The sequence below is a fragment of the Narcine bancroftii genome, chromosome 2, assembly GCF_036971445.1.
Source record: "Narcine bancroftii isolate sNarBan1 chromosome 2, sNarBan1.hap1, whole genome shotgun sequence".
Lineage (NCBI taxonomy): Eukaryota > Metazoa > Chordata > Chondrichthyes > Torpediniformes > Narcinidae > Narcine > Narcine bancroftii.
The window spans coordinates 206738991-206758629 of NC_091470.1; the positions used below are offsets into that span (position 1 = coordinate 206738991).

Here is a 19639-nt window from a genome sequence, read left to right on the forward strand (position 1 = left end):
AGGGGGTTAATATGAGTTAATTAAGTATAGAGATAAGTTAAAGTTTGATTATATTTTCATGTTCAAATATAATTAATAACAACTTTTGTTTAAGTAAATACTTGCCTTGGTGAATGTCTATTGCTGCTGTGTTTTGGGGGTTTTTTTGGGCTCGTAACACTATACCCTCACAATTTTGTAAACCTCTATCAAATCTCTGCTCATACACCTATGCTCCAAGGAATAAAGTCATAATCTTTTTAATCTTTCCTTGTAACTGAACACCTGATGATCCTGCAACACCCTGGTAAATCTTAACGATATCCCTCCTGTTGTTTAGTGACAAGAACTTCCCCCAAATATGACTTCACAAATGTTTTATAAAGCCTCACATTAACATCCCATCACCTATTCTTAATGTTTTGATTAATGTAGGCCAATATGTCAAATGCTTTCTTAACAATACTGTCTACCTCTGACGCCACTTTCAGGGAACTCTATATCCTTATTCCCCAGTGCCCAACTGTTTACTGTGTATGCCATTTCTTAGATTGTTCTTCCAAAATCCACTCTGATTACCTAGGGGACTAATCTTGTCCCTTACCAACCCTTTAGTATATTTGTATACGTCCTTTGGGAGCAAAATCATGTCTCAATCTTGTATTTTCTTACATTTTCTCTTCTCTTCAAGTACCTCATTTGGTCCCTATACCTACTATACACCTCTCCCTTCTTCCTAAACTGGTCACCAATATCCCTTCAAAAAAAGCTTACATATGCCTGTTAGCTTTGTCTTTAATCCGTACAGTACATACTGTGACAGAGTATGTAAAAAGGTTTTTGGGAGATAAATTGGGAAAGGTTTGTTAGATTACGTCACGTATAAACACTTTAAAATAAATTTTATTTGAAATACTGGAGCTCTGATAATTATAGATATATCGACCCCACAGCCTTTGCAAGAGCTTTAGAGAAGGCCCAAGAGACTTCACTAATGGATTGTTATTTACAAAATGGCCACAGATGAATGAGCTTGATGGAGACGCAAATTGTCTGGAGCAATTCTAAGACAGTCATGTGGTTTTGCATGTAGAGAGAGTCAAACAGGCTTTCACTCTGTGTGCAAACGAGAGTGAGCGAGTGAGTGTGTGTGTGTGAGAGAGAGAGAGACAGACAGACAGACAGACAGAGAGAAAGAGAAATAAAGAAAGAGAGAGAGAGAGAGAGAGAGAGAGTGATAGAGAGAGAGAGAGAGAGGGGGGTGGTGGTGGGGAGAGACATACAGATACCACTTCTACAGTGTTACAACCAGCAACAGCAGCTGGGACTGGAACAGGACAAGCTGGCAAGCTTATGGAAAACCCCATTTGGAAGACAGTTTTTAAATGCTTAGTTCAGTCTGGTAAAAGCACGAGGAGAGGACTGGCTGCCTCATGTTTCACTTGAAATAAGAGAAACACAAAGGAAATCTGTGGTGACCTGAAAGAAATAGGTTATCATCTGGAGAACCCTGAAGGGGAAAATTTCATCAGCAAGACACAGAACTGGCTGATGGAAGTAAATCAGTTTTAGATGTCCTGGAACAACAAATCTCTCTCCGAAAATCGACAAGAACCTTCCTGAGCAGTAACCATTTACCTTTGAAACACCAATGCCTGGTGAACATTATAAATATTAAATTCTGTGCACAGGATAAGAATTGCCTGCAACCAATGAATATGGACGTACAAGAAGTGAGACTGGACCATGAATCAAAGAACTTTTCTGAACTTACACACACATTAAACACTCGTGCACTTAGAATTAGAAGGGGGTTAAGTAAGGTTAGTTAAGTCAGTTGTGATAAGTTAAAGTGTGATTCTGTTTTCATGTTAAAGAAAATCCTGACATAACAATATTACCTGATCTTATCTGTATGCTAATTTTTTTAAGGTAGGGATATTGCGGGCCTGCACCATAATGCACTTATCATGGCCCAGACCCACCCACATCGTGATTAAAAACAGCTCCGTCTGTTCATGTCAGTGTACAAAGGACGCTGGGATTCCAAATAAGATCCAACTGATCTCAGTTACATAATCTACAAAAGGCCATGGAATCGCCTGGAAGCGTAAGCAGAAATGATGCAGATGGTAGGAGATTTCTCTGATTAAGGAACGATTGAGAGAGGCACAGTTTAGCATTCTCACCACGAGGCGGGTGCCGACTATTCTCCACAAAGGCTGTAATGATGAAATGATACAAATGGAATGTTAAATTTCTATTGACGATGCAGTAAGGACACACATCAGAAATGTTTGATGCTGGGGATGTGGCCTGATGGTGAAGGAAGAAGAAGTGTAATTCCGTCTTCCCCAAGTTGGACTCATAATTACCCGAATTAAAACACTTCATCAATTCTGGAAATTTTGCTTGGAAGTTGTCTGAATGTTAAAAGACTATAATGGCTGCTAATGCAAATAACTCGAAAGCACAGATTCAGAAGAAACTTCCTTTTAAAAGTACAGATGAAATTAGGCCTTTTTCATGGAATAATAGATTTTTAAGAAATTGACAGATTAAAGGAATGAAGTTATTGCAGGATCATTTTGAAGAGGATCATTTTTATCATTTAACAACTTAGAGAAATTATGAATTTAAGGGAATTCTTTATTTGTTTATTATCAAATTAGAACATTAGTGAAAGAAAATTTATGAAAATTCCCAAGTTAACGAAATTTGAGTTTATGATTTCTCATTTTGCAGATAAGGGTTTTATTTCAGAGATGTAGGCGTTGTTACAAAATACTATGATAAAAATCGATTTAGATAAATCCAGGATTAAATGCGAAAATGGTTTAACTTGTGATATTGATCAGGCTGACTGGGAAATGAAGTGTTTTGAGGGTGTGAATAAATTGTTTAATGTAATTAAACAGTATGATTAATTATATTTTTAACAGTTATATTTAACCCCTGAGTAATTGAGAAAATATGGATTTAGTAATTCAGAGTTGTATTTTAGATGTGGATTATGTGTTTGAACTTTTTTACATTCTCTTTGCCTTTGTGATCAAGTTCATTCATTTTGGTACAAGCGAACGAGAGCAAATAGGCTTTCTTCATACGTGCAGTCATGCTGCATCTTTGAACCTTAATAGCATACACCCCACAGATGTATCAGAATGCATCACTATGTTGCAACATTGAATGTATATTTCTGCTGCACTGAATATTCTTGAAGGCAATAAATGCGATGGTTAAGTAGGTACATGTGCATCAACATGTTCCCAATCTAAATAAATGCAATGCACAACAACATTGTTGCTTTTATAGCATATCTGAATCTGTCCTAAGTATACCCAGGCCGGCTTGGACTGTTCAAACACAACTTGCATTGTGGTAAATACATAAAATATAGATGCTTTCAGGTGCAACGGGGGAATTCACGGAGCAGGATATTATACCAACAGGACAAGAGTTAGGTCGACCTCCTGAACGGTTTTCCATTTTCAAGTGGCCACCTGACAGCCACATAGGAGTACAATAGGCTGCTTTACAGTTTTACAGTTGGGTATTGTGGCCACCTGAAAGTGGGAAGGGGACCCATCCGAACGGCGGAGGAAGTATTTTCTTGCACTGATGGTGTCGACCGGTCGTGGAGCTCCAGCAGTTTATAATTCCTTCTTCTTCAGCACATGTAGTTTTATTCCGCGCTGATAAAGAGAGGGAGATGTCCGGAATGAGTAAATATGTTCACATTGTTGGACATTTTATAAATGAAAATCCGGTACGTCCAAATCACTTTCTTTAACAGGAGCTTTTATGTTCCAAATTAAGTCTCCGAAAGAATGTGCGCCTCCTCCAATTTAAAAGATAACTATAACACAGTGGTTTAGAATATGAATCCCCTAATATCATAATCACGTCTACACCCTTCGGTTCTCTTGACGGATTGTGGCAGCATTTTCAAACCTCGAATATAATTCTGCCAACAAAACAGCTATATCACCGGAATAGAATTGCTGGACTTGTTTCCACGCTGAAATAATATACTGTCTTCAACGGAAATAGAGGCAACAGATGCACAATGTCGTTGATTCGTCCTTTAATGATAAAACTACAAAACGCACGGAGATTTTACAACATTTATTTGTAAATTCTCAACAATGATTGTAATAGCAAGTGGAGTTAATGACAAAGGTATCCATTTAATGTAAAGAAATAGTTTACCCCATTCTTCAGCTGCTTCCTGAATGCCCTCTGTGACAATGTATAAATGCACGTGTTGGTACAGGTACTGAGAAATTGCAACATGAATCCACATTGCTGCAGCACATATATCGGGGTATTCAAGTATTTGTCTGTGTAAAAATAATTTTGTATTGGCCAAGTCAAGTTATATATGGTAAAAGGAATCCACAACAAAATAAAGTTGATGGACAGAGCGAACAATAAAAACATTGACTTCCTCCGATTTTCCACCTCTGAATCTCTCTCCAAACCACTATTGGTTCGGAGACTCCGACGCAATTTATTTACAAATATAATATGACTAATTGTTAAAGCATTGAATAATACAATTAAACTGAAAGGCAACAAAGGTGTCATGATGCAGTTGAACACCTCGTATGCCTGGAATAGGGGTGAAGCGACAAATTCATCGTTTTGAATGCAGTACCATGGAACGCGGTCAATAATGTCGAGCGGTTTCACGGCAAAGTAGCAGGGAACATACCTGGCACAGGTTACTATCGGCACCATTACTGTCAGCACAGCCGCGGTTCTCTCGGTGCAATAACGTTCCTTCAGCTTTTGACTACAAATGGCGATAGAGCGGTCGAACGTAAAAGCCACAGTCAGCCAAACTGAAGAATCCATGGCTGAAAGTCTCACGACAAGGCTAAGAGCGCATATCGGAGTTATAAGCAAATAACGGGAATATTGATAGATATTATTTATTTGATCCAACAGAACGCCGGACACGACGCTTACTAAATCTGCCATGGCCATTCCAGCCAAGTAACGAGCTGTACATTTGGACAGTCCACATTTTCCACGTGAGAGAATCACAATCACAAGTAAATTACCTGAAACGAAGAGAAAAAAAACATAGTTCAATTGATGTCAACCTGACCTGTTTTACTTGGTGCACCTGGCCCATCATGTACCCTGTCTCAACCCATTCTTTGTCCGGCTGGTTGGCTGACAATTATTGAGTGTAAAGTCAGCTGCCTCGGGCTCCTTTTGTTCTATCGAGTTGGCAAGAACGGCGAGCCGGAGCGGAGGTCCACAGTTTTACCCGCGAGCAGATACTCACCTCAGAGTTAGTCCTCCGTTTGGATCTTGGGTGCATTGATAGTGGGTAGAATGTGGGGTTAGAAATCCTGTGTTTCTTCAGGAATAGATCCTTTACCAAATGGAATCCTAAATATACATATAAAGCTGGTAAGAGCACACGGAAGGGAATGCGAGTGGGATATTCTCATACTTATTCAACACAATTATGGGGACGTGAGGGAGTGGTACCATTTGCCAAGTCCGCGATCAATTGGAAAACGTAAAGGAAGAGCTGTGGTGTTATGCACAGCTGTAATATTTCAATGTTTCGTCGATAGACTCGAATACATGGATCCATATTTCTCAGCCTTGCGTTGTCAACCGACGCAAAGAATAAGCTGGAACTGGATCAGTTTTGGCACGGACCTTGCTGCTGACATGAATTAATGAACCGTCAGCAGAAGTTTAAATAGAGAACAAAAAAGTAAATATGGGTTGGTCGAAGCTTGAGCGTTCTGAAAATGATTTATCCCGAGCCTCAGCTTCGGTAAGGGATATCAAAACGATTTTCTGCAGTGCGGCAGATCTATCAGAAGGATGGACATAAAGGACTGTAGCCAGTTCCCCTAACGTACCAGGAATCCCCACCGCTGCCAGCAGTGGGAAATAAATTGACGAAATGTAGTAAATGGCAGCATATCCCATTTTCCATGCGAGATAACGATAAATGTACAGAAGGTTCAAACGAGCAGGTTTAAAGGGGATTGTATCAACACGCTCTTATAGAAGAAAAGGAGAGTCCACCGACCATTGGCGTGAACCTGCCATTCATCGCATCAGGCTCCTCTCATTAAACAAACACTGTATTTGTTCCTCCATCGGACAAGGTTCAGTGAATGACAATCGTCAGGGGAGACGACGAGCAAATGTTTTTCATGTTGTTTATGACATATTTTAGAAAAGGGTGTCAAATATTTTCCCGGAACCCCCGATTAAGAGTGGTCGCACATGGGAAGATTATTGAGATGGTTAGGGTGAGCCAATTCAACTTTAGCCCAACTGGGAGGTTGTGAAACATCTAACATCCTATTAACAAATTTTAATTGTGCAGTCTCATAATAATTCTGAACCTGAGGCAGTTGAACTCAACCTAAAGCATATTTCTAAGTCAATTTCTGCAATTGTACCCCAGCTAATATCCTTTCCACAACATTTTCTTTACTGCCATGTACGTTCCAAGTTAAGTTCCCAAAAGAACGTGTGCATCCTCATATTTAAAAGATTTCAATAACCCAGTGATTTAGAATGTGAATTCCCTCATATCATAATCACGTCTACACCTTTCGGTTCTCTTGACGGATTGCAGCAGTATTTTAAAGACTCGAATATAATTCTGCAAACAAAAGAACAATATCACCAGAATAGAATTGTTGGACTGTTTCCCACACTCAAATAGTGTTCTGTCATCACGGAAATAGAGGCACAGATGCTCACACAAGTTGGTGCATTCTTTAATGGTATCTGCAAAACGCACTGAGGTTTTAGACCATTTATTTGTAAATTCTCAAAGGTGGTTGTAATAGAAAGTGCATTTAATGACAAGGATATCCATTTAATGTAAAGAAATATTTTACCCCATTCTCCAGTTGCCTCCTAATGCCCTCTATGACATATGTCGGGGTATTCAAGTATTTGTCTGGGTAAAAATAATTTTAAACTGGACATGTCAAGTGATATATGGTAAACGGAATTCACAAAAAAAATTAAGTTGATGGACAGAGCGAACAATAAAAACATTGACTTCCTCTGATTTTCCACCTCCGAATCTCTCTGCAACCTATTATTCTTTTGGAATCTCCCACGCAATTTACTTTCAAATATAATATGACTGATTGTTAAAGCATTGAATAATACAAGTAAACCGTTCAGCAACAAAGGTGTTATGATGCACCTGAATACAATATATGCTTCGAAGAGAGGTGAAGAGACAAATTCAGTGTTTTCAAGGCAGTAGCAATGACTTAGAGGGGTTCATACTCTCTGAGAGAGAGATTGAGAGAGAGAGGGAGAGAGAGTACAGAGAGAGAGAGAGAGAGAGAGAGAGAGAGAGAGAGAGAGAGAGAGAGAGAGAGAGAGAGAGAGAGAGGGAGAGAGAGAGATAGAGAGAGAGAGAGAGAGAGAGAGGAGAGACGGGGAAAGTTGGTGATTGGCAACGAAATTTACCGATGGGAGGCTCGAGTATCATTTTACAGCCTTTATTTCGCATGGTGCATCATTGGTAGTTGGTGGCAGTCAATTACTGACTCTGAAATCTCATCTATAAGCATGTATATTTATGGAGAGGTGCTAAAAAGCTGTTAAAGGAAATAGGATTATATAATGGAATAGTAATATATTTATTATAATTTTTTTATATTAGGATCTTAGTTTTATCTAATATGATGTGTCAGTCACCAATGTTAATGCCCATGACTCGCTCATTCTTGCTCATTAGGTGCTGTCTTAAAATGGGCTGTTTGACAATTATGTTCGTGTCAATGTCAAACGTGTTATTTCTATCTCCCTTTCACAGATCGGTGTCAACTATGTTTATGACAGTGTCAATTTTTCTTTATTAAGTTTCTTCCACAGATTCCTCCTAATTAATAATTAAAAATTGAAAAACGCAGCATAATTTCGTTTTAATTCATCACCCTCATTTACTTTCACAGTGTTTAAATTCTACAGCTTCAATGATTATTCTCCATAAAGGGTGTGGGGTGTGGTGATTATAACCCACAGCGTCCACACTTTGCTTGAAAGACATTTATATTTATTTCACATCTCTTAGTTCCGTAGTTCCTTCGCAGGGAAGTTTGCTTGTTTAATTGATGACTCCACCCTAACTAATAGCAATGTTTCTTTGATCTATAAGGTTAAGAAATAGCATCTACCCAATTGCATTTAATGTCAGTCACATTCGGTTCTGCCGACCGCACTTCTCCTCCTGACGACTCATAGAAATCATGATCTCCCTTCTCTCGTGTGACCTAGCACTATGCCAGGGACATTAATATCGATTGTAATGAGGCGGGTATTGTCTCAGGAAGGATATTATATGGTACCCTGTAAAACCCACTGCTGGAGATCTGGGGTGTATGAATGGTCACCGGAATTATTTCGGCTATAAACGATAGAAATAGAGAGACCTCTCCTTTTACTTATTTAGTTCGGTCCCTGTTCCATTGGGGATCCAGCCGTCAACGCCAAAGTATCTTTTCGCATAGGGAGAAAATGAGATACTAGAAGAGTATAGAAATATTTAGGAAGAACATTAGGACGGCAAAAAGCAGACATGAGGGTTCTTTGGGAGATAACGTGAAGGTAACTTCGAAGGGATTTCAAAAGAATATTATGAGTAAAAGGATAGTAAGGGACAAAATTGGCCACTTAGAAAATCATAATGGTTGTCTATGAGTAGAGATTCACAAGATGGGGGTTATCTTAACTATGTTTTTTTGCATCAGTATTTACTCATAATTTTGTCATGATGTATAAGGAAGGAAGAGAAACATGATGTAGTGGGAGGGAACAAATAGAGATTAAAGAGGAGGAGGTGTTTGCTGTCTTACAGAAAATAACGGTAGACAAATCCCCAGAGCCTGGCATGATATTCCCTCGGATCTTGAGAGAAACGAATGCAGAAATTACAGGGGCCTTCATTGAGTTACCAGTGAATTGGAGGGTAATTCATGCTGTACTGTAGTTTACAAAAGACTCCAAAAGTCAACTAGGAAACAAGGGAATTACAGGATGATGAGCCTGATATCAGAGTAGGCTTATTATTGGAGACTATTCTGAGAAATAAGATATGTATGATGGGACAGCCAAGCGACGATTGTCAGCATGGTGTTATTCATGGTAGATTGTGTTTTACGAATCTTATTGAGGTCTTCGAAGAGGTTACCAAGAAAGTAGTTGAAATAAAGGCTGTGGATGTTATTTTCACGGACTCTAGTAAGGCCTTTAACAAGATACCACACGGGAGAATCAGATTAAAGGTATCCATTTAAAGATTGTAAACCGGATTCGAAATTTGATGAAAGGTAGAAGACAGGGGAAGGTAGATGATGGCTGCTCAGACTGTATCATATGTTAGTGTGTAACCCTGTTCAAAATGCACTGCATTACATAAGACTTATCTATAGAAAATTTGGCTTAATAGTAACTTGAATATTTATATTATCATAGATCAACTACACATCCATTCACGCAGGAAAATTTTGAATTTTTAACTTACACTCTACCATTTGTTTTGATGGGTTTCACATTCAAACAACTTAATATAAAGAAATATTGCAGACATTACATGGAATTATAACATCTACATAGGCAATCATCTATGACCTTATTTTTGCCTCTAATGTGAGTTATAACCAAATCCAACTTTTTAAAAATTAAACTCCAGTTTAATAGTCAACTGTTCTTATTTTTAAATTTACTCAAAAATACCAACTGATCATGATCAGTGTAAAAACTAATTGGTCGAATACGAATGTAAACATACACTTCAAAATGATGCTTGGGACAACTATAAGTGTGTGTGTATATATATATATAATTTATTTATTTATAAAGCCACTGGATCTTCAGTATCACCACAGTCGTTTTTTTCTTCCAAACATCATTGTGATTTAAATACAGGTTTGTGGCGTAATATATCTCCCAGTTTGTCAAATGCTTCTTCACATATGGCTCTCCAAATAATCTTTTCACTCTTCTTCAAAAGATTAGTCAAGGGAATAGCAATGTCAGCAAAGATTTTACAGAATTTCCTATAATATCCCACTATTGCTAAAAGTCACCTTTCTTACCTGTGGGTAGGAACTTCAGAAATGTTCTGAACTTTAACTTGTACAGTCTCCAGGTTTCTTTGGCCAACAACATAACCAAATGAAATCACCTGGACATGACAAAATTCACTCTTAGCTAAATTAACAGTAAGATTGGCATTCAAAAGTTTATCAAACAATTTCTCTTTAAAACGAGTCTCACAAGAGTCAACATGTATGGTTTCATAACCCACAACCGTTGCAGTTTGATTTACAATTAAGACCTATGGTGAAGTTTGTTTCTGGCTAACATTCACATTCTTAAAATAACGTTATGTTGTACTATGGCAGCAACTCTATGTTTTGTGTCTCGCATCAAATGTTTTATTCACGTAACTAACTTAATTTACTGCAGGTTTTATTTCATAAATCCTGACATATTTGCTCTCAGACGATTATAAATTGTTGAGATTGGAATGAATACGCTATCCCACAGTTTAAAATTTCTCTCTCTCGCTTCTCTGTCATTCCAGATTTTAATTTTATCTTGAGTCACTTTCAAATCTTTCTCCACTATCTTAAACTCTTTTTTGTTTCAAATGATCTCGAATTGTGAAACATAATCTAACACTTCAAATGCATATTCTCCTTAACAGTGTTCTTTTAAGAATATTAAAGTCCCCCTAACATCATGTCCAAATACTAATTCAAAAGGCCTAAAATCTAAGGATTATTGCAGCAATTTCCTTATGGCAAACAAAAGTAAATGAGCACTTCCATCACAAACCTTTTCATTCTCACAACCATAGGTCTTCGTCATAGTTATCATATTATGAATGGAACCTGTCCGATGCTCCCTGAGATTCCAGGTGAGATGCAGATGATCTAATTTGTTTATATCCCAAATTATGAACTAACTGTTGAAATACACATGATCTGTATTTTTAGTCAAATTAAACAACACGATTTATGTCCACTATAATGTTCGCATAAAAATCGCCAAACAGGAATCAGATTTAAAGAAGCAACTAGTGGACCTTGATTAGGTTTTGCCACAACTTGACAAGTTTATCGGGTCTTAGAAAATGCCTTAGCAACTTTTTTTTCAAATTAGGCCAGTAAAATATTTTCATCATTTTATGGGTAGCTTTCTTTACCCCAAACTGCCCACCTAAATGTGAGCTATGGGGAATGTTTAAAGGTTAACCCTGATAGGCTTAAGGAATTACAACCTGATGAACAACTGTCCAATTTTCATTAGCAGGAAACTCACGTCACCTTCATTTTCTCATCAATACACCCGCATTAATATAATATCCAACTGGTACTTTCTTAATTTCCTCATCAGGAAGTGCTCGAACTTCAGCAAGATCTGTATCTTCATTCTCTTTTTCTGTTAATTTTGCTCCTTTTTCAGATGCTGTCCACTGTCACTGACTTCCAACCCTTTTAAATCTTTTTGTAAATCACTGTTTACACTGACAAGATTTCCCTCTATCGACCTGGTCACTGCACACGCAATATATACATTTCTTCAATGACTGCGGAACATCCTAACCATATCGATTTGAAATTGGAATATTTTAAATCACTGAAAGAATAGTTTGAAAATAGATGAAAAATCACTTCATTATTTTTTGCCCTGGATCGTACCCTGGAAGTGAGTATGAAATTTCTCTGCTGATAGCAAAACATGGGAAGCATCATAAGATTGGGGTGGAACTGATTAAATGTGCAATATCATTGTTACATAAAGCAGTTCTGAAAAAGGATGACAAAGATGTCCGAGCAATGCCGTTGAGTAATAGTACTGAGTGCACTTTGTTGAATCTTTTTGCCCCTAATATTGATGATGAGCGGTTTATTTCAGAAGCTTTTTGATTGTTTGCTCAAGCTAATGAAAATGTTTTAGTTGGGGTGTTTTTAATTGTGTTCTCGACCCTTTATTGGATAAAAATCCAAAAAAGTATAAAGAAATCAAAGATGGCAACAAATTAATGCGTTAATAAAAGATTTAAATTTGGTGGATATTTGGAGAAAAGTTAACACTAGAGAGAAAGGTTTTTCTTTTTAATCTTCGAGTCATGATTCGTTTGCTAGAATTGATTTATTTTTGATACCAGCACATTTACAAGGTAGAGTATTAAGGGCAGAACATAAAAATAGGATTATATTTGATTATTCGCTATTACTTTTTTGTTGCAAAAGTTCAGAGTTAGTATGTCGTTTAGATAGAAGTATTATGTAATGCTATTGAAGAAACCTAAGTTTGTTACTTTTGTTAAACAGCAGATTTCTTTATTTGTGACTGAAAATGTCAATTCTGTGGATAGTCATTTTGTAATATGGGATGCTTTAAAAGCTTATTTGAGAGGTCGGATAATCAGTTATTCTATGAAAGTTAAGAAACAATATATTCCAGAAACTTTAGAGTTAGAAAATAAGATTGCTGAGTTAGAGAAGAACTTTCAGAAGGGTAACAGAAGATAAAATGTTCCATTAGAGAAGTTGAAATTGCGTTATGATACTTTACAAACTTATCAATTTGAGTGGTTAATTAATCGATCCAAACAACGTTATTAGGATTTATGGAAACGGCTTATAAGGTACTTGCTTGGCAATTGAAAACTGAACAAGCGTCTCGGACCATTAATGTTGTTAAGATGAATTCAATAATAACATATAAGCCTCATGAAATTAATGACCAGTTTTGTTCATTTTATAAAAGATTATATACTTCTGAGGGGAAACAGGATAATGGTTCTATTGACTCTTACTTATCTAAATTGAAGTTACCAGTATTAGATGGAATTGATGTTCAGAAATTGGAATCTCCATTTATGGATTTTGATAGTAAGGAAGCTATTCAGGAAATTCTGAACAGAAAGTCCCCAGAGGACGATGGATTCCCTATGAAATTTTATAAACTTTTATATGATGATTTTTCTAATAAATTTGGAGAGGTGTTGAATCAAGTTACTGAAGACCACAAGTTAACAGAATCATGTTCACGTGCTTTAATAACTGTTATTCCAAAAAAAGATAGAGTCTATTTAAAGTATCTTCATATCGACCTATTTCTTTATTAAATGTGGATTTTAAAATTATAGCGAAAGTATTAGCTAATAGACTTGCTAAATATTTGCCTAAATTGGTACATATTGATCAAACAGGTTTTATTAAAAATATAAATGCATCAGACAATATATTTCGAATAATTACTATGGTCAATGCATATCGAAAGCAACTTAACCATCCTATTCTGGTTGCATTAGATGCAGAAAAAGTTTTTGATAGGGTTGAGTGGGATTTTTTATTTAAGGTGTTAGAGCAATTGAAATTCTACCCTTTTTGTTGATTGGATTAAGGCTTTATATACGAACCCGATTGCTAGGGTGGTGACAAATGGACAGACAGATTTCTTTATAATTTAAACTGACTTGTTCAACTCGACAGTGCTGCCCATTTTCACCAGCATTATTTGCTTGGTTTGTGAACTGTTCGCTCAGGCTACTAGACAAAATGAAGAAATTAGAAGGATGATGGTTAAGAATGAAGAATATAAAATTAACTTATTTACAGATGACATGTTGGTATACTTGACAGAACCGTAATGGTCATTGAAACAACTGCAAGAGAGTTTGTTGAAATTTGGACAATTATCGTGATATAAAGTTAATAGGGTGTCTTGGGTAAACTTATACCTCTCATTTTGTTCATTTTAAATTGGTCACAGTGTTTGAGCTACCGAAAGAAAATAGACACACACACCGACAGCAGTTCAGTTTATACAAATGTTTATTACTAATTCAAAAGCTGATTTCACACTACAATATGCAAGCCCTTCCCAACTATACTTATCAACGCTTGGACTGGTCCCAACTGCCGAAGCGAGGCAACAACTGCACACTTGTAGTAGGTTGTCAGGGCGCTGGTAGCAGCTTCTCCACCTCCCCTGACCGGGACGTTGCTCGGACTCTGGCTGTTCTTCCTTCTTGACAAGGGGTGTTCCCACCCCTCGGAGAGTCTAAACTTCAGCAGCAGGACCACAGACTTTTATACCCCAAAAACAATTAATCATGCACCCACTCCCTCTAATATTTGTCAGTCAAAATCAAAACTGAACATTACATTCTACAATTTAGAAGATTAATTATTATGGAACCAGGATGTTATAACTTCCTGGTTTATCTCGTAGATACAAAGACTTATTAAAACTTCTCGAGCAAGACAGGTTGTGACCAATTCGTCAATTTCAGAGTGATGCATTTGACAACTGCTTTCCCTGGGCCTCACAGTGGAATTCCATTTCAAAGTGTATCTTCAGATAAGTCCCCATGGCTGAGTTTAATTACATCTGCTAGTTCTGAAAGTAAGGTGACCTGCGTGTGGACCCAGTGTCGTCAGTTCCACATAAGCAAAAAGCATCTGGGTACATGGTTTTAATCCTCCATTACATTCCACCCCTTGGTCACAATCTGTCATTTGCGAGGCCTAACCAGTATTTGAGTACAGAGGGAGCGAAAGAAGAGAAATCAAAACAACAATTACAAAGATAAGCAATGACGCGAGCAACCAACGGAGGATAGTGTGGCCCACTCCCCAAATGTAGCAGTTAGCCATGAGAAAGGATTCCAACCAAGGCTCAAATTATCCTTGTTGGCCACAATACCCAGATACTGGAGCTCACGAACAGATTTTGAAACATGCTGAACAATAACATATTTATATAAGCTGCACTTGAGGCTGGTGACCGAGGACTTCCTTGGTGTAATGCATCGGACCGTGTTTCCCACGGGGAACTCCCTTGGAACGTCCTCGACATTACAAATCCAATTGCTGGCATCAAAGCAGCTGTTAAGCCAGATCACCAGGAGTGTAAAATGGAGAACCTGGAACAAAGAAGCCTGACACATGTCACTCACGATACCATAAGCGTTCAGTGTTTAAACAGACTAAATCATCCTGTCCCTCAATAGCTACCCACCGAGTGTTACCCTGGGCAGGTGTCACTATTTCCCCTTTTACAGGAGGGCCACTACCTGGTGGTGCCACCCATACCTTTTCTCCAACATTCTCTAGTTCGGGGATGGGGGGCAATGACTGTTATTCTTCTGGAATAGGCTGTAATTCAGGAGCGTGAAGAAGTCGGTGGAAAGGTGTACCTCCTTTTAAAGGGCGATGATTCAAATTGTCGACTGCCTGCTGCAGCACATGGCACCATCCCTTTTGGGTCCCCAGTGATGTTAACAAACGAATTTGTTCCTTCAGTAAGCCGTTCATTTGTTCAACTAACCCGGCAGCCTGCGGGTAATAAGGAATATGGTGGACCCATAAAATACCGTTGTCATTTGCCCAATCACAGATTGCTTTCCCGGAGAAGTGCGAGCCATTATCAGAGTGAATCTCCTCTGGAACATCATAACGATAAATCAAATGGTTTAGTCCTTGGATAGTGCTAGCTTGGTCGGCCGTCTTGGTGGGAAAAGTAAAAACCAGGCCCGAAAAGGTGTCAACCATTACTAGGACGTAATATTTACCCATACAGTCTAGCATGGGGCCTATGTAATCAATTTGCCAGACCGCAGCTGAGTGAGCACCCCGTTTTATTTGGCCATGCAGACCAGGTGGAACGGTATGGAACTTCACAAGCTGACATTCTGGGCATGTACGTACGTTCATGCGGACATCATCTTGATGGACGGATAAAGCATGTGTACGGGACCACATTGCTGATCCCTTCTCCCCCAAATGACCACTCTGTTCATGTGCCCATTGAGCCGGGGGATGGTATCAGCACAGCTGATAGTGGCAAGCTGATCTGCTACTGCATTATGTTGAGCCATGTTAGTTGCCATATTGGTATGGGCATCAACGTGATAAACGGTTATCTCACGATGGTGGGAAGCATCCCACAACAGCTGCCACAACTCTTTGCCCCATACTGGGCGGTCATGTATCATCCAGTTGTTCTTTTGCAAATCAGGCATCCATACCACAAGTCCATTAGCCAAAGCCCAGGAATCAGTAAACAGGTGAAGAGGGTGATCATGGGGATCTAGTGGTAAAGTGACTGCCTTCAACTCATCATACTGACTGGAGCCACCATCCCCCTCCTCCGATAAGTGAGTTCCTGACCTGGGATGGTAAGCCACCTGTTCGTGTAAGTGGCCCACCCCTTCAGGCCCTCTGGTCGCATGACTCTGAATATACCACTTCCATTTAACAATAGAAGACTGCTGAGCCCGCCCGATCTTTAGATTAGCATCATTAGCCAGGACCCAATTCATTATAGGAAGTGCAGGTCGCAATTGAACATCTGCATCACCTGTCATTCTTTCAGTCTCTAGCAGGGCCCAGTAACAGGCTAGGAACTGTTGTTCAAAAACAGAATAACGAGCGGCAGCCTCGGGCATGGTACGTGACCAGAATCCCAGCGGGACTCGGCGACCCTCTTGTTTCTGCCAGAGGCTCCAGGAGGCCACATCATCAATATAATGGTGAATTGAGAGGGAAGGCGATACTGGAAGGTGGGTAAAGGTATACTGGCGCCCCTTCCAGGTAAAGGCGAACTGATCCTGTGAGTCCTCAGCTATAAGAATACTGAAGAAGGCGTTAGCGAGATCAATGACAGCGTACCATGTTCCTGAGTTCCCAGTAGCAATGTTTTCAATAAGGGTGACAATGTCCGGAACTGCTGAAGCAAGTGGTGGGGCATGTTTGTTCAAAAATCGATAATCAACTGTCATTCTCCAGGAGCCGTCCGGCTTCTGGACTGGCCAAACAGGGCTATTAAAGGGCGACGTTGCGGGCCTCACTACCCCTTCTTCTTGCAGAGCATCGATGGTGGCAGTAATCTCTTCCTGCCCCCCAGGGAGACGATATTGTGGAATGCACACTGGTTTCATGGGGGCTGGCACCATCACAGGATCCCACTTAGCCTGACCCACTACTAGTTTTTTTGTAATAGTTCGAATTCCAAATTCAAATCCCCCTTGGCTAGTATTAAGGGCCATACCGGCCAACATATTAATACCCAGGATACACTCGTCAGTAGCAGCCACCAGGGCATGTAACCAGACAGGGGAAGGGCTATCACCCACCATGGCACAGACTTTTATTTCCTTTGCCAGGGTGACCGCTCCTCCCAACCCCTCTATTCGAAAGGCCGGTCCAGTCCAGAGGTCGGGATTCCCAGGAATCACCGAGTGCTCTGCACCGGTGTCGACCAAAGCCAAGTATTGGCGATCATTACCCCCACCCCAGTGGATTGTTAACGGTATGTAGGGCTGCGGATCCCCGTGTGTGCGTCGTGTCTCGATGGAGTAGACACGGGAATCCTGCCCACACCTTCAGGCTTCAGAAGGGTTCGGGGGCTTCCAGGACCACATGCTATTGTTATCTTTAAGAGCCTGTTTAACCCATTGTTTTACCTCATCATGAATAACTGAAGCAGGAGAAGCCAGCTCGATAGAAGCAGCAGTGGGAGCAGAAAGCACAGCTGGGCCAGGAGGACTCAGCAGCTGGGGATGATGTTCCCCTGCTTTTTGCCTAAATCGATCTCCAATGGCAGCCAGCTCTTTTACAGAGAAATCACGGATCATTGACTCCTTCCGACCCCTGTTCCCACTTTGGCTCACAGGGTCCTCCACCCAGTCTAGGGGAGGAGGTGGAGGCCATCCAACAGAGGGAGTAGGCCATAGAGCATAAGCAGGGGTTTGGGTATTTTCCCCTGGGTCCACATGGGAAACCGGGGTATCTATCCCTTCCATCTCTACCCTTACATCATCCCCCCTTCTGTCTGTTTGGGAAATCTGCTGCCTTATAGGGCGGGCGTGAACAGCAGATGGAGAGGGTAGTATGTTAGACACATTCTGAGGAGTATCTGCATTATTACCATTGTCATTCCAGATATTCCCATCCCAATCCTCAATTACATCAGGATCGTCACCATTCCTTATCATGGCATGATATGGATCGGGTTCTACTTCATGCCTTTCCTTATCTGCACAGAGCTGCTGCCGGAGTTTAATATTACGGCAAATCATTTGGACATGCTTATCTTCCCATTCTTTGGCTCTGTCCTGACTGGTGCGAACAATCTCGCTCATCATGGAACAGCATTGTCGCAGGACTTCTAGCTCCTCCTCTAATTGCTTTCTTTTGCACTGAGATTCTACTTCTCTTTGAATTAATTCTGCTTCACGCTGAACGGAGTGGGGTAATGCTGTGGCCAGCAGCCAAAAACCATTCGTCAGCGTTCCCTTTTTATCAGGAAATTTACTTTCTCGAAGGAGAGTGGCAACCCGCTCTCCCAGAGGTGCACTTGATGAGTCTAACTTCTCATCCCAACTAATGGGTGGTCCCAACAAAGACAGGGTATTGGCCAACATGCCAAACCCATCGTCTTTGGAAGTCCATCCAGGAATCAAGAACTGCTCAGGGCTCACCTGTTTCTTTCGGCGAAACATCTTGAGACCAATCCTGCTCGCAGCGCCAATTGTCTTGGGTAAACTTATACCTCTCATTTTGTTCATTTTAAATTGGTCACAGTGTTTGAGCTACCGAAAGAAAATAGACACACACACCGAGAGCAGTTCAGTTTATACAAATGTTTATTACTAATTCAAAAGCTGATTTCACACTACAATATGCAAGCCCTTCCCAACTATACTTATCAACGCTTGGACTGGTCCCAACTGCCGAAGCGAGGCAACAACTGCACACTTGTAGTAGGTTGTCAGGGCGCTGGTAGCAGCTTCTCCACCTCCCCTGACCGGGTCGTTGCTCGGACTCTGGCTGTTCTTCCTTCTTGACAAGGGGTGTTCCCACCCCTCGGAGAGTCTAAACTTCAGCAGCAGGACCACAGACTTTTATACCCCAAAAACAATTAATCATGCACCCACTCCCTCTAATATTTGTCAGTCAAAATCAAAACTGAACATTACATTCTACAATTTAGAAGATTAATTATTATGGAACCAGGATGTTATAACTTCCTGGTTTATCTCGTAGATACAAAGACTTATTAAAACTTCTCGAGCAAGACAGGTTGTGACCAATTCGTCAATTTCAGAGTGTTGCATTTGACAACTGCTTTCCCTGGGCCTCACAGTGGAATTCCATTTCAAAGTGTATCTTCAGATAAGTCCCCATGGCTGAGTTTAATTACATCTGCTAGTTCTGAAAGTAAGGTGACCTGCGTGTGGACCCAGTGTCGTCAGTTCCACATAAGCAAAAAGCATCTGGGTACATGGTTTTAATCCTCCATTACATAGGGATGAAAGTGAAATTTTATTAGTTGGACTGGAAGATTATTCTGAATTTAAAACAATTACAAAATTAAGGTGGAGAAGTAAAATTAAATATTTAGGTATGATTTTGGATATGAATTATCAATCATTATATAAATTAAATTATGTACCTATATTAAGATGGATTAAAGCAGATTTGATTAAGTTGAAAGATCTTCCATTAACTTTGATTGGGTGGAAAGGGAGTTTTTATTTAAGGTGTTAGCTGTATTAAAATGAATATTTTTCCTCGAATTCAATATTTATGCCAGTCTCTACCTTCTTTATTTTCGAAGA

General features: G+C 39.7%; 1 protein-coding gene and 1 long non-coding RNA gene across 2 annotated transcripts in view; both read right to left on the minus strand.

Annotated features, from left to right (window-relative positions):
- LOC138752220 (probable G-protein coupled receptor 139) overlaps positions 1 to 10869 on the minus strand; it is a 36042-nt gene extending 25173 nt beyond the window's left edge. The window contains exons 1-4 of the mRNA XM_069915206.1: positions 10837 to 10869; positions 10092 to 10180; positions 6579 to 6631; positions 4192 to 5048 (exon numbers count right to left, since the gene is read on the minus strand). Coding sequence (XP_069771307.1) covers positions 4192 to 5048; positions 6579 to 6631; positions 10092 to 10180; positions 10837 to 10869 — 1032 coding nt within the window. The remainder of the gene's footprint in view (positions 1 to 4191; positions 5049 to 6578; positions 6632 to 10091; positions 10181 to 10836) is intronic.
- A 2960-nt stretch (positions 10870 to 13829) lies between these two features.
- Positions 13830 to 18955, minus strand: LOC138752594 (uncharacterized). The gene is made up of 2 exons (XR_011350751.1): positions 18500 to 18955; positions 13830 to 14941 (listed from the first exon to the last, which is right to left on the minus strand). It is a non-coding gene; the product is annotated as an uncharacterized lncRNA (long non-coding RNA).
- Between the last annotated feature and the right edge of the window lie 684 nt (positions 18956 to 19639).